Here is a 15539-nt window from a genome sequence, read left to right on the forward strand (position 1 = left end):
AACAAACTACACACTCCCTCCCAACACTTTCAGAAACAATGAAAGTCATCTTCAGGTAAGTTTACTGAGAGAACCAAAGAATTACACATCACCTGGAATAAGACAGGAAAGTCTGACACCAGCAGCTGCACTTCAACTAGCTGCATCTCAAACTCCTGACATTTGGATTTCAAGTACCAGAACAGAAAGAACTAGACTTTGCTACCAGAGTTGCATCCTCCTTCTCGTAGCAAGGAGCAGAGCAGTAGCCTGTACTTTCTTTGCCTTGCTCTTAAAAGTGGATTTTGGAAAAATCACTTTCTTCACTGACTAAAAGTCTCTAAGGAGACGTGAATGAGAGGCGACTGTCTCAACCTCACAGGGCAAGCAAGCCCAGCAAAGGCATTTCACTGGTCACGGGCTTGCTCTGGTGAGATGCCGGCATCAGCTCTCCCCTGCTCTGGGGGCTTGACCCTCTGGAAAAGATACTGGTAACATTTTTCAGTCCCTATGAGTGCTTGGGAAAAGAATAAAACCACGAAATCTGGTAATGAGAATACAGGATGGACAGAGTAGGTTAGATCAACATTAATAACGGTCAGACCAGGCAGATGTAGCGAATAATCTGAGTATTTAGTGAGCAATAGTTGGAAGCTTCTCAGGTGTTCCAGCCCACCTGAACAAAGAGCAGCCACTGGCATCACCATGTGCTCTCACACCTGAGGACAACCATGCTCCTCAGTTATACAGGAGAGATGCCAACTACTTCTTCTCTTGTCCCACCACTGACTAGCTGCAGAAAGCACTTTTATACTTGGCTCACCACTGCATTTTAAAAATACACTTGAAGCCTTTAACTGCCTTGTACCAAGTTAGAGCAGATGCACCACACCATTTCACACCATTACTGAACCGACAGACCTGAGGTGACACCGATTTATGAGATAAAAGGTGACTTAGCTTCACTTCTACACTTTATCATCATCTGATAAAATAGTAGCAAGTTTTCTTTTTTTTTTTTTAAAAGGACTTGACTATTGACTATGAAAATCTGATCTAAATAAACCAAGAAGCATTTGGACACAATATTAAATCCAAACTCACTTAACAGGTTACAATAATTCAGCATCAACAAGTCTTCTGCAAATGCAAAGTTCCCAGCTGTAAAATCAGGGTAGTTTCTTCTACTCTCCACTCCAGAGAACAGCTAGTACAAAACATTCTTTAGCACAGACATTTCATGAAGATTTGCTATGCAGAAGCTAACCAGCCTAGACGTTTCAGGTGGAGCTGTACCTAGTTGTTCACTGAAGTCTACCCACTTCTGCTACTAATAATTCAAAGCCTTCTCTGATTAACATCACTTTGTAGTTTCTGCCTTCCCAGTCCCTGGTAGACACTAAATCAGTAGAGAACAGGAACATGAAAAATGAGACATTTCCCTTGATTTTATTACACCCTTTGAAAGCGTGAACCCAAGTTTCTATAAGGAGAGAGTTAGAGTTGATGTATACTGACCAAAATCAGTGAGGCCAGTAAGACATGTTTACTGTTTACAGAGCCTTGGATCAATAAAACAGTGGCACCTTGCCTTTAGGTGTAACTAAGTAACAGCAGTCAGTAACAATTTCATTAATTAATTCAAATAAAGTTACCTGTGTTAGGTAATAATAATTCGGTATTTCTGAAGGAGCTTTGCTGAAGAGTTCAAATAATAAATTCTGATATGCCTATTTGATACTAATAATGGAAAGAATGAATGCTCATCTCCTAAATGCCTTCCTTCTGATTTCAGCAGCTGCAACTCAAAACTCTAGGGTTCAATTCTCTCGGGTCGCAGAAATTGGTCCCCAAACCTCAGGAGCCCTGTATAGTAGCCCACCCTGTAATCCCAACAGCTTTAAGGCTGTCCAGGACTTGCTAATGATCTTTTCCATCCTCTACATCCTGTCTTCACACCTTCCAAAGCCAGGCTCGGCGTGCTTGGTTCACTCCTAAGTAATTCTGTTCTAGCCAGGTAACCAATGCTCTCCTGTTCTTCCTCCCTGCAGACTGCATTGTCATGGATACACTCATTAAACATTGCGTGCTAATAAAGCAAGGCTGTTTTGTGAAGCCTGTCGTGGTTGTCAGTCAGGCTGAATTTTAATTACATCATCTCGCAGACTGTGTAAGGACTGATCTGAGCGATTCTGTTCTCAAATCAAAACACATAACAAGTGTAAGATTTCGCATATTAATAACTTGTCTTCTCACTGGGTAAAATTAACCTTTAGTTCTTGTAGGGAGGATACAAGACAATGTAGTTCACGTGATACACAGCTTTGCTTCAAGGAAAAAAACCACAGTAGATAACTTCTTCAAAGAGAAACAACTATAGATTGGAAGTTGATAAACTTAATGCCAATCCAGAAAGTCTTTGCGTGACCCAGTCACGGATTCTTGCCACTATTAAGTAGCTTTCAAGAAACGCCACAGAAAGGCCCATCAATATTAACTATGTTTGGATGAATTAAGACAAGCTGGAGAAAAAAAGAAAAAAAAAGGAATTCTTAAAAATAATTTACGTGGTCTCAACAAACATCTTGAACTTCACCTCAGAGTCCCTCAGCATCTATTTTCATTTGCCAGTTAACGTCACTATGCCATATTATTCTTTTGTAAATTATCCCATTCAAAATAGCAAGCGTGGAATGCATTTAAAAAGCAGACCCTGATACACTGGATGAAAGGAGGTTGTAGAAAACATAACATCCTGAATTAAGAAGATCCACATTTGCTAGCGTTGCGTTAGACATATAAAAATCTGGAAGAAATGTCAAAACTCTTAAAAATACTTACTTTTACACAACTTGGCTGGTAAAGAAAAAGGCATTTATTAACATGTATGAACATGCTATTGTAGAGGATTAGGCTCCTACTGCCTGCTCTGCCCACAAACTAGATTTGCTCAAACCTACTCATGATAGAGAAGCTGCTTGTGATTAGTGGTGAAAGTGGCCTTGCATAGTGGAGCGGTGGGCTTGAGTAGTCATTTTCAAAGAAAACAGCCCAAAAATGAGATTGTTTTTTCCCCACTAAGATGCAGTACAGCAGTTTCAGGTATTTCAGTTATCTATAAATACAAGTGGTTCCTGGTTTTCTGACAACAAAGTATTTCAGTATTTATCTGTGGGGAAAAAGGCAAGTCGAAGAAAACAGATTCGAACATGCCCAGCCAAATGCCATCTGTCCTTATTTATGTGACATTGGTCAAGAAAGCATCTCTTAGCAAGCATTTTAAATGAAGTATTTAGCTTTTTAAAAAGGTACTAGAACCTAGACCATGTACAGCATGGTTTGCTACATAGTATAATATAAATATATTTGTCTGCCTTTCCACACCATTTACAGGTTCTTTGCAGCTCTTCAAGTTTCACACCAGTTCTAACTAAAGTTCTAGCTAAAGTTCTAACTAAAGCACTGTTAGCACCAGAGCTTACCGCTTGGCTTAAAGAAACAGTATTTTTGAAGTGGCATTTGTAGGGTTGGTCAAGGTATTTACAGTCCTTGCAGCCACCAAACAGTGTTCTACATAGGAGACATTCCCAGGAGTTGTCATCTACACCCTTACAAAAATAGCTGAAATGACTTGACAGAGAAGCAAGCAGGGATTTTTTTAACCCTTATTTTTGATCACTCCATCCTCCAATAAACCAGACAAGTTAGACTTGCTCTAGAGGGATACAAAATCTTCAGATACTTCACTGAAACCAGTATCTCATTGCTTATCCATTCTCAGGTGACCGAGTACTGGCACAGGTTGCCCAGGGGAGTGATGGAACCTCCATCCTTGGAGACACTCAAAAGCCACCTGGACGTAGTGCTGGGCAACAGGGTGGCCCTGCAGAGGGTTGGACCAGATGGACCCCAGAGGTCCCTTCCAACCTCAGCCAGTCTGCGATTCTGTAACTGGTTTCTGCTATTGACACAGATCCCTATTTCAGTTTGTAATCTTCAATGAGTACTGGACAAACACGGCAGTTGTCATTGTGATAGACAACCAACACCTCTCTATGGCACTAACTAATATTTCTACCTTCTCTCTGCCCTGTTAAAAGCACTCAGGAAGGCTGTCCTGATACAAATGTGCTACTCCTAGCTTCAAAGGGAGAATAGATATATACAAAAAACATCTTGGAACAATTTTATTTTGCATGACAAAAAAAAAAAGGCAAGCATCCAGCTGTCCTTCATGTGTCTTGAGTAACTCACCTGCCCTGCATGAGTACAAATAGATTATCCCATAATGCAAAGAATTTACTAGCACTCAATACACATTTGTATTTATGAAGCATGAAGTTTAAAGATAGAGGAATTTTCAAGAAGAGGAATGAAGATACAACCTTATACTGCACTTCAAGTGACCTTTTACGTCTGGAGAACCTTCTCAGAAGACAGTAGCTTTTGCAGTTACTATAAATACTTCTGTCTTTACACTTTGTCAAATATAGGAATAAAAGCAGACACCTGTGGCTGACAATCTAGATTTATCTACCAGAACTAAACCAGTTGTACTTTAGCAGGAGAAGTCTCACAGAAGTTTCTTATGGAATCTTTGCCGACACATAGAAAGCACAAACAAGGTTTGCATTTTCCATGAGCAACAGAAGCTGCTAATCACCAGCTTTAAAACTGAAAAATTAATATATAGCCAACAGGCTGGTATTCAGGGAATACAGTAACAGGGAACAATTCTTTTTTACTATAGTGTTATCTGAAGTCATAAAAGATTATCAGCACCTCCTGTAAAAATGCACAGCCAGAGAGAAATTTCAGCTCTTCAGTAGTTTGATAGCAGTTTGGTAGTCCTGCCAGCTCAAAAAAGCTGAATACTTGCATATTCAGCTTTTAACAAGAAGTTTAAAAAAGCTTCCATGAAATGTACGCTCTTATTTCTACCATACAAGACAGCATTCAGAAATGAGCTGACTATGGAACACTTGCACTCTTTGCACTCTATAGGGGAGCAGAAAAAAACTTAACCCACAGCAGCTGAGCAGAATACTTAGGAGTACGAGGTACAGAGAACCATTGATGTCAGAGCTGGTACACTACAGTCTTTAAAATAAATTCAACTGTTTCACATTTTTAGTTTCTTTCAAGTATTTTCCCCCCTTTCCTCCTTTAAACAACTCTCTCATCTGAAACAGTTACAGCTCATTAATTTTAAGCATGTATTGACTCCTCCTTAACAAAGACATTCAAATGTTTAAACTGGGAAACAGCTCTGTCAAATGAGCAACAGCATTTTTCTGTTTAGATATGCTGTAACACTCAAAAACTGAATGCGTAGCAGGATAGGCTTTCCATAATCTAGAAACCGGTGTGGTGCTGGAGTTACCTTATTTAATTTTTGTTGTAGAAAGTACAGCAAAAAGTGGACACAACTAATTGGAGTTTTGTTTGCATTAACCATCATTTGATACCACCAACTGCAACATTCACCTTGGAAGTCCTGTCTCAACTGTGTTTCAAATGCTGGAGTTCTGGCTGTCAAACTGTAGGCACCCAAGACTTTGGGGCATGTCTGTCCATGTTTCATTCTCACCTGTTTCTACAAACACCCATAAACACAATCCTTCAGGAGAGCTAAAAACATTCAAGTCTGCCACTGCAGTGGAGTTCAAATCTCTAGTAAGTTTATGAGCAAAGTGAAGAAAGGGACGGTATTCAATAATAATACAATTCAAGTATTGCTTTCTGGTACATATTTGCAGAATACTTCCCTTTTTCTTTAGAAGTACGATAAAATACGCATCTAGGGCAATACATAAGGAAAATCCTTATCAAAGTTATATTAATGCCCATGCCTAGCTTGGTCCTTATATTACGGACATGGCCTCAAGAGTTCAGTTTTACCAACAGTTAGTACACTATACAAATATGTGATTTAGCTGAGCTGAGAGATACACGCTGTGAAGAGGTCTGCACAATCAGGTTTTCAACAGTTTAGCTGCCGTAGTTGACAGTTCACAATCGCAGCCATTCATTAGCGTCCCTGGAACACAGCCTGCACAGTTCAAGCTGGTCAGCTATCTCTGGACAATCATCTATACTCCGCTCCTTTTCCAACATGCCTCGTAATATTTTGCCCCAGAAGTCTGCCAAACATGTAGGAGGTTTGAACAAGCTTTCTCAGTAACATTCTTTTAACAGAGGCAACATATTTCTTTTCCACCAAGAGCCAAAATAAAGTTATTAAGCCAGCTGGAATATTATGCTTGTCAACTACAAGTTTGTGTACACATGGGCATAAAGGCAGTAGAGAAACTGACGTACCCTGATCCTGAAATCCTGGCAGGTGCTCTAACTGCCCTCCATCCAGAATAATCTCCACTGCTGCTACAGTCCAGCAAATGAAGAGTCAGGGCAATCTGGAGATCCAGTTCTACTTGTGTTTTTATAGTATTTGTCAGACTCCAAATTCAAAGTGGATTGCAATATTCACATCTGCCTCAGAGTACTACTTCATCCTTGAACACTGTTAAAAGTTTTTGTCTCTAAATATGGCTACAAGTAGAGTAAAGAAATTAAAAATATGTTATGCTGTAGATCTTCATAAATTTCCACAGAACATATTTCTCTTTTTAAGAGCTTAGCAATTTAGACACATCAACTGAAAAAGCCTTGCATTTTAATGGAAGGTGTGACATGCCAAAGACTTTTTTTTTTTTAATTCTTTTGGACCACCTACCCACCCTCTCTCCTCCCCCTCCCACTCCATAAGATTTCTTGATTAATTATTCATTATTCATCAGGTCAATACAAGAAAATATAGTTTTGTCTAGACTACTGTAAAAGTGTACTGGAGTATCAGAACAGGAAATGAAAGATTTTCAGGCAAGGTCTTGCAAAAAAGTCGGTTCTTCATCTATAGATACATAGTCCTACACATCTATCTATATATCGGGCTATATATTCTTACACCTCCACCTCTAACTCTCTCAGATGTATTTTGATTTAAAACATCAGACCATAAAATAGGAATAATACCTTTTTCAGAAAGATAAAAACTGACCAGATTTTTATACCAGACCTCCATCTCATACTTACTGTATTTCTTCCACCCTAAATTATTTTACCTTTAGAATAGTTGCTCTTCATATACAGAGCATATGCTCTTCATATACATATACAGTGAATGACTTATTAAATAAATCCAGGATATTTAGAGCTATGCAGTATTCCTTGATGAATCACTATTTTAGAACATGGCTATATGAGAATCATCTACATGAGTTTGTTAAGCTTCGAGTATGTACAAATATTTTAATACAATTGAAGGTGTCAGAAGAAATGTAGATACCCAGGAAGAGGGGGGGGTCAATGTGTAGGCAGGCAGGTTATACATTAATATTAAGATAAAAGAGAAAAACGCTTTCCACAAATTTCTAGTATTTACGATCACAAAGTAAACTCTCTAAACAAAACCAAGCATTAACTTCCTGAACCTGCAGGCAGCCTGAAACAGTGACTCATGATGTGTGAATTCCCTTTGCGCCCTATTAGCTTTATCAGAGTGTCAACCCTCCACCTATTAATGACACTTGAAGGTCTTCATTAACTATTTCACCACTGATTTCAGTAGATAAAGCAGCTGGGCATAAGCCCATGAGAGTAGTGGTGCAATTTAAATGGCTGGAAAAAGGGAAAAAGCAGGAGCAAGAAGAGAAGGGCAGACAAGAAGGAGACAGTTTTATAATAAAGCCTTCTCAATGAGTAAACCAAATAAAAACAAAGGGGTAAAACAGCTTTAACAAGCCGCTAGGTTTTTTGTCTTTTCTGTCTGAAACTAGGAGAAGTCAGGCTACTGTTTGAGGGGAGCAAAGAATAAACTTAGATCTATTAGCTCTGTACGTATCCCCTACTTTGTATGTAGTCTAGGCCTGTTTAAAGTAAGCTTCTATTGCTTATTGATATTGCTACTAAAGAAAGCTATTTCAAGCCAGGAGAGACTCTCACATACCATATAGCTCCTTGCTTAATGTATCACCCCAGCAAATGACAAGGTTTTATCACCCAGTGCAGAAGCGGACAACCGAGAAGTACACGTTTCTTTTCAGATAACCACAAGTTAGTTTCTCTACTGAACATCATCATGTGGCACGTCAAAAAGAGCGCTCTGCACTCAGAGTCCATTTCTATTTCTTACTCATAGTTCTCACAGCCAAGTTTCTGAAAACGTTTCTTTAGAAAAGAACATGTGAAGCGATGCTGCAATGCAGCTCAAGTTCAAAAACTAGAAAACTAGGAAGATAACTTTAAAATTCATCGTTCAGGGTTAGAGCACCAAGAACTGCCTCACTAGCGTGCGACACAAAGTTAGCAGCCTACAGGTTTGCGTAAGTAGGACAAGTTTTTCCTTATCATTATATAAAGTGATTCATTTGTCACAGATAATCATGTCTGTTACTACGATTTATATAAATATTAAGTATTAGAAGCTCTGCAAAACGAAATTCCTTCCTTTCTGACTCCTTAATCATCAGAATGATTAAACACAAGACAAATCATCTGATAATATACTGAGCTATGAAAAAAAACCTACCAGCTTGAAATCTAACCTTATTTGCACAAAGAAGAGTGTCAGCTGGGTCAGCAATCCTCTTAAGGTAGGCACAACTGCTAGAAAATTTTAACTGTTTAACTTTTTCTTCTAAGTCCTTTACTGCCTTAATCAGAACTAGCACAACTCCCCAAAAAACAGCTTTTGCTTGCATAAAGGCATTAGCAGAGTTAGTATCTCAAACGCAACATTACTCAAAGCTCCAGTGAGCACAAGGCCTGCATTACTGTGGATTTAACTCTCCAAACACTAATTTGTCTTTGAAGTGCTTTCTCCATCCACTACACTCTAACCCCCCCCCCCCCCAACTGCTTTCCTAAAAGGCGCACCGAGCTACACTGACTTTGTTATCTTAAAAGTCTGACACTCTCCCATGGTGAGGGAAGGCTTACAGGATAATTCAGCACATCAGACCTTCTTATAATGGTGTTACTTCTATTTCAAAAAAATACAAACACGTATAACCCACGTGTTTCATTCCTCCAAACTGCAATAATCCCAGCAGTAAATGTTAATTACATTAATTTAGTGCTCAAACGTTGCTTTCCCTGAAAGTCTTCTCTCAGAGAAGACAATTAAGAACAGCTTTAGCCATCACACTACCCTTCAGAGCAGTCTAACGTGTCTAAGAGAGCAAGTCACATCCTGCTACCTCTCAGGCCTTTTGATCAGTCTGCTTATCATACTACACACCCGTGTTACAACTAATACTTCTAAATTACTTTTCTATAAAGAAAACTCATTGTAAGGTTATCCTTTCCACTGTGCCTACATCTTCACCCAAGTCAGTCATGTTCGTGTTTTTCCTGTGCAAAGGACTATTACCTGTAGAGCTTTCACTGTGTAAAAGGATACAAATTCATATGCAGATGCAAGTACCTTCCTTACCAACTGATACTATGAAGTGCAAACTCAACAGCAGGATAAAAATCACAAATAAGCCTTCAAGTTTTCCAAGATACCTCACCTGATGGCCCTGAGATCGCACTACACTCCTATTCTGAATGACACTGCAGTATAGTGGTGTTGATAAACCCATTTTAACCTGGCTGTCATTAGAGTGTTTTACGATGCGCCCAGGGGAAAGCAGAGAGGATACTGAGCAACTGGGTGCAGAACGACAGTTTTCAGTCTTTGATTAGGAAGAGGTCACATTATTTGTGCATTAAGCAGCTTTCAGGCTACTTTCTGCCCTGTTTTGTGAGAAAAGCAATCACACTCACAGCCTGAGAACAAGTACAGCTCTCTACTTGCCTAAACACTTTGCTACGTTTCATACTCAAAAAAAAAAAAAAGTAGCAGCCCAGGTAAATTTCAGTATGACTTACTGAAAATATGAATTTACAAAAACCACTTGAAATAAAAGTGGTCAAAAATAACTTGAAAGGTAATTTTTTTTCCCTTAAGAAAAAGTATTTTTATGGCATTATAAAATAATTCATACCTGTCTTCATCACCATCAACAGGAATAGGTATGCCAAACACAGAGCTGGCAAGACTGTTCATAGGAGTACTTGCAGGTAACTGAAGAGGATTTGCTAGAGTGTCTGGAATGGGAGGCTTCACAAGAGGTTTATTTTCAGCTATAAGAGAAAGTGGTGGCTGAGGTAGGGGTTCCGATTTTCTTCTAGTATCATCAATCTGGCCTACTAAGGATTGAGCTTGAGTCTGAAACTGTCCGAGGTTTGACTGTGGCAGATGTGCAGGTACATTAGGCGTGCCTTGCATTAACGAGTGTCCGACATGCTGTGGCTGGACAACGCCGGTACTTCTGCTGACAGAAGTGTGGCTAGTCAGCTGGGACTGGACCAGCGTAACAGGGACATTTGGCATAGTAACAGAAGCCGTGGTAGACACACTAGGCACACTTGTACCGGGCACAACCGCAGGCACGTTCTGAACTCCAGAGACCACAGCATGGGGAGCACCAGGCATTCCGGACACTTGACTGCTTCCACCCATTTGATGCTGAGTCACAGATTTCTGTTGCACAACCCCTGCATGTCCGATGCCTTGCTGCACCACACCTCCTGGTTGCGGAACGGCAGCCTGACTAGCTTGTGTCTGGCCACTCTGCATTAATCCCGATCCCTGTCCGACCGCTTCGCCGGGCTGCGTTGACACCCCCATCACTGGCGCTCCCACAGGTGAGGGATTTTGGCCGGTCACCTGCCCCACAGGAAGGCTGGAAGCCACAGTACTTGGAACAGAGCCCGTAGTAGCCTGTTGAATAGCTCCTTGAGACTGCATAATTGTCATGTGCTGCATGTATTCGGTCTGACCAGAAGGTTGCGTCGGCAGTAGATGCACTGGTGGAATCTGGGACTGAGAATAAGCAAATTGTTGAGGCTGAGTCACCGGTATGTTTGCCTGCTGCACCTGCTGCTGTGCCACAGGAATGCTTGGCTGCCCTACTGTCACACTTGGAGGTGCCATGCCTTTCCCATTGGGTCCAGCCTGTGCAACACCCTGCGTAGTTACCTGCGGCTGCGATTGCTGTGGCACCATCATCTGCTGATTTGCGACCGAAGCCCCAGAAAACATAGGCTGAGCAGTACTTTGAGGCATGGCCCCACCTATGGGTTGTTGCGGCTGCTGTTGTTGCCCAATGACAAAACTAGGTTGCTGTAGAGAGGACTGGTTCATTTTCTCTGTCTGGAGCAGCTGTGACACAGCAGTCAGGGAACTGTCAGCTATAGAATCGGGGCCATGGGCAGACGCTGGCACAGTCGAGACCACGATGGAACCTCCTGTGGCACCGAGGCCACTGTCCCTCTCTTGAGCAGCCTGCTCAAAGGTGCTGCTGTGCCTAATGCAATCTCCAGTCCTGCCCAGGACGCCACCGCCATCCGAGTCCCGGTCATAATACTCCATACACGTCCATCGTCCTCGCCTGTAGGGCTCCCCTGTACCATGGTCCAGCTTGATCACCCTGAAGCGCGAGCTGCACGCAGCAGCCACTGTCTGAGACATCGTCCCAGGAGCAGCAGATGCAGAAGGCCCTGTGGAGGGCAAGGCGGTTTGAGCACTGCTGCCTCCTGCCACAGCACTGCCAGGGGCAGCAGCTGGCAGGGGCACAGAGGAACTCTTAGGCACAGCCCCTCCGTTGGGGGCCACAGCTGGCGGAGCTACAGCTACTCCACCAACAGCCACAGCCAGCTGCCCGTCCAAAAGGAGGTTGGGAGAGACACTGCCAGGAGTTTCAGCCTCGCCCACGTTGTTGAGAGTCTCCTCGGAAGAGCTCCGCTCGCAGACATCCTCGGGGCCGTAGTCGGTGGCTCGGGAAACATCAAAGATTTCAGAAGACACGTCCTCAGTGCGGGACTCATCCGGGTCGTCCAGGCTCTCGGTGTCCTCGGTGATGCTGCTGGCCACCTGAGCCGTGGTCACGCTGGTGATCTGGAAGCAGCTCTTCTTCTTGGCCGGCATCTTGGACATATTTCCTCCACGGGGAGGGGCTCGGCCGGCCGGGGCGAGGCGAGCGCGGTGCCGGGGCGGGCTGTCACGGCGTGCCGGCCGGGCCCCCGGCGCTACCGCACATCCTCCGGCTGCTTCCTGCGGCGGGCGGGCGGGCCGCGCCGCTCCCGCTGGTGGGCAGCGGGCCGCGCGGGGGGCGGCGGGGCTCCTCCTCTTCCTCCCCGTCTGCAGCCCTCCTCCCGCCGCCGGGACGCGGGCCGCTTCCTCCTCCTCGCCGCAGCCCCCGCTCCGAGCGCGGCGGGACCGGCCTCGGCGCGGGGCAGAAGTGGGCCGAGGCCCCGCGGCGGCCGGGCGAGGCCCAAACGGCCCCGTCTCCCCACCCACCCACCCCCCCCGCCCCGGCCCCGCCGCCCTGTCTCCGCGCTCTACCTGGAGACCAGCGCCAGGCGCATCCTGCTGGGAACCAGCCCGCGGGCGAGCCCCGCGGGTAAACCCTCCCCGGGGAGGAGGTGGGGGGGGGACGGGGACGGAGGGCCGGCGAGGAGGAGGTAGAGGGCGGCCCTCGGGCGGGCGGGCGGGCGGGCGGCCCCCGCTGCGCTGCGCCGGCCCCGGGAGCGCGGGCTCCGACTGCGGCTCCCCTCGCCCAAGATGGGGCTCAAGTTCTCCTGCGCTGCACCCTGGGAAGGGCGCCGGGCACGCCCCTTCTTCCCCCCTCGTCGACGCTGCGGCGTGATGACGTCACGCCCCCGCCGGAGCTACGCGCCGGGGGAGGGGGGCGGAGCGTTGCGGTGGCCGCTTGGAATGTGCCACCGCCCTCTAACTCCTTCCTTCACCCCCACCCCCACCCCTCCTCCATAACCAGCTTAGGCCCGCCCGGGCGCGCGCGGGCCGTTGGTGGCCGTTGAGCGCGTGCGCAGCCCCGGCCTGAGGAGAGCGGGCGTCCCCTCAGGCCGGGGCTGCCTGCCCACCCCTCTAATTATCCTGTTTTCCGGCCCAAACGTGTTTACGGCCCATTTCTAGTCACGGTTTTCTCTTCGCCAAGGTTGTGTCTCACAATTCCCCATGTCATCCTCGCAGCCCCGGTGCTGCACGGTTTGCAGTTGGACTCCATCCCTCTTGACAGACCAGCGCGCCCGCTGGCCGATGAGGTGCTTTAAAGACCAATACTGAAGTACGAAAGATCAGCATCGCTAGCTTCTCTTCAACTCTTCCCTATAAATGCAACAGTTCAGCCAAGTTCTGGTTTATTTTGCAATTTTGAGGGCTAATCCATCTCTTCTGTATCTGTTCTCAGTAATACTCTCCAGTATGATATCATACCAAAAACTTCTCTGGCTTCAGCAGAGATTAAACCTACTGCATTAACAATGTAAGAACTCATTTATGTTAGAAAAGAGTTCTGAGTTAATCTGGTATGAGCCACCTTAGCAAATTTATCCCTTAAAATCAGGCGTGCTGGTTGCACAAGTCTTTGGCAAATGCCTTTCCACTTTCCTTTTTTTTTTTTTTCAACTTTAATTTGAGGTTCTTATCAACCATGCTAGGCCCGGGTTCAACAAACTTCTGCAAGAGGTGTTTGGGTAACTGTCTGTTCATGTTATTAGCGTCTTCCGTTAATCAGATATTTCAAACAGCCAGAGCCTCCATCCTTGCACTGTCTTCATTTTCCTGTCACACCTTCTAATTTCTTCTCAGGGAGAAAAGCATTTTGATGATCACCCAAGTCTCCATGTCTTTGAGCATTGCCATCGTCTTCACCAGCCTGGTGAAGATGGTCTGGTATAATTCACTGGGAATCTGGTAGTGTTTTTTGACCAAATGTAGAAGATAACCAGTGGGGTTTTCCCCATTAGCCTCAGGTCAGCGTCCCACAGTCTATGTCCTGGCAAGAAACAAACCCCAGCTTTTCCAGGTATACTCAGAGTAGAGGACTGGCCCTTCGCCTGTCACCATACACACTGGGTAGTCTCTTTCCAGTCCCGGCTCTCAGGTTATACCCCATTTGTTCTGCTTTTGGTAAAGTGTTCTGTGGTGCCTTGTGAACTCTCCTTATCCTTGGTTTCCGTGTCTGTGTGCGTACAGTGTGCCAAGACTTGCTTTTCTTCTCGTCACATCTTCCTTGGCACTTTATCTCCTGCCTACTTCTTTTTACGCTAGTATGAACCTCATTTTTGATTCTGTTTCTCTTTGTACTAGCTCATCCCTTATTATTTCCTGTCCTCATATTCTTCAAAGTCTGCCTTCTAGAGTTTCTTCATTCTGCATATGTTAGGAGATGATGAACTGTCTGTGCGGCATCCTTTTTCCTCCTTAATGATTTTGAATTCCCATCTGAACTCCATTTGTAATTCTTGGATTTCCTCCAGGTATACAGGAGTTCTTGGTCCTGATATGACATGAGTTCTGTCAGGCAACACTTTCTGGAGTAGCTTCTACCAGGTACCCACTGGAGGATAAAGCGTATTCTTTATCTTCTGTTTACTGCCATCTCTTAGCCCTCTGATCGAATCTACATTCTTAGAATTCATCTTTTCTGTCCAACCCTGACTTTGAAGAGGGAATAAAGACAATCCCCCAAACTTCCTCCCCAACAAATTCCCTCCGACATGCGATCTTTTTTTCCTGCACCTTCTTCATTGCATTATTTCAAATATACAAATGTTAGAGAGGAAATGTAATGTACACAGTGTAAGATCTCTAAAAATGAGTCATTCCATCTTAATACCAAATTGCAGTATGAAAACTTTGTATTTCAATCTAAGAAATGTCTTATGTCCATGAGAAAGTGTATTTTTGGCATGGGATGTGAGGCGTTAGACCTTAAACCTGCCATTAGCCCAGGAGCTATTACTCCTTGTCCTGCAAGTCAACCAAGGATAATTTGATAAAAGAATGGAACTCTGTATTTGAGCAGAGGGGACAATGCTGTTTTGACATGTTTCATTTTAGCAGGTAGCATGTGGATGTGTCTGGGAGTTTCTAAATTAGTCACAACAACGGTAGATTAAATAGCCAAGGGAAAGTCATATAGCTGAAGATGTATAATAATGCAATGTATTATACAGCACTACTGTTTATACCACAGATACCAATGAGGTCAGCAGGAATTCTGGGGTTTTTTTCAGGTTAGGGAGGTGAAGCAGCTGGGATGATATGTGGTGTAGATCTTCTATAGATGATGATAATCTTTGGAGAAGATTTCACAAGGGCAAAGAATAGCAAGCTACAGGAAACAGTAAAGACAAGGTAACTTATATATATGGATTTTAAAAATTTCTTCATTTTCAAGTGAAAAGCATTTGGGCACATTAATCCAATACATTCAGGACAACATACAATAAAACCATTCTGGATAGGAGTGCATTTTAAAAACGCTGCCCACACAGATAAATAATAGGCATATCAGTGGAAAGATGCAGGAAGCCAGGACATAAGAAGTTATTCTACTAGACCTACCCCTGCAAGTCATCTTTCTAAATTATTATAGAGAGGAGACTGATAGATAATTAGTGTGATGAAATTCTTTCCCACCATG

The 15539-nt window shown here is 44.0% G+C and overlaps 1 protein-coding gene across 2 annotated transcripts in view; it reads right to left on the bottom strand.

Moving 5' to 3' along the window:
* The window catches only part of TSC22D2 (TSC22 domain family member 2), a 29987-nt gene extending 17962 nt beyond the window's left edge, over positions 1-12025 (bottom strand). For both annotated transcript variants that reach the window (XM_074153474.1, XM_074153472.1), the window contains exon 1: positions 10032-12025. In XM_074153474.1, coding sequence (XP_074009575.1) covers positions 10032-12025 — 1994 coding nt within the window. The remainder of the gene's footprint in view (positions 1-10031) is intronic.
* Positions 12026-15539: the final 3514 nt, after the last annotated feature.

Source organism: Numenius arquata, chromosome 9, assembly GCF_964106895.1.
Source record: "Numenius arquata chromosome 9, bNumArq3.hap1.1, whole genome shotgun sequence".
NCBI lineage: Eukaryota > Metazoa > Chordata > Aves > Charadriiformes > Scolopacidae > Numenius > Numenius arquata.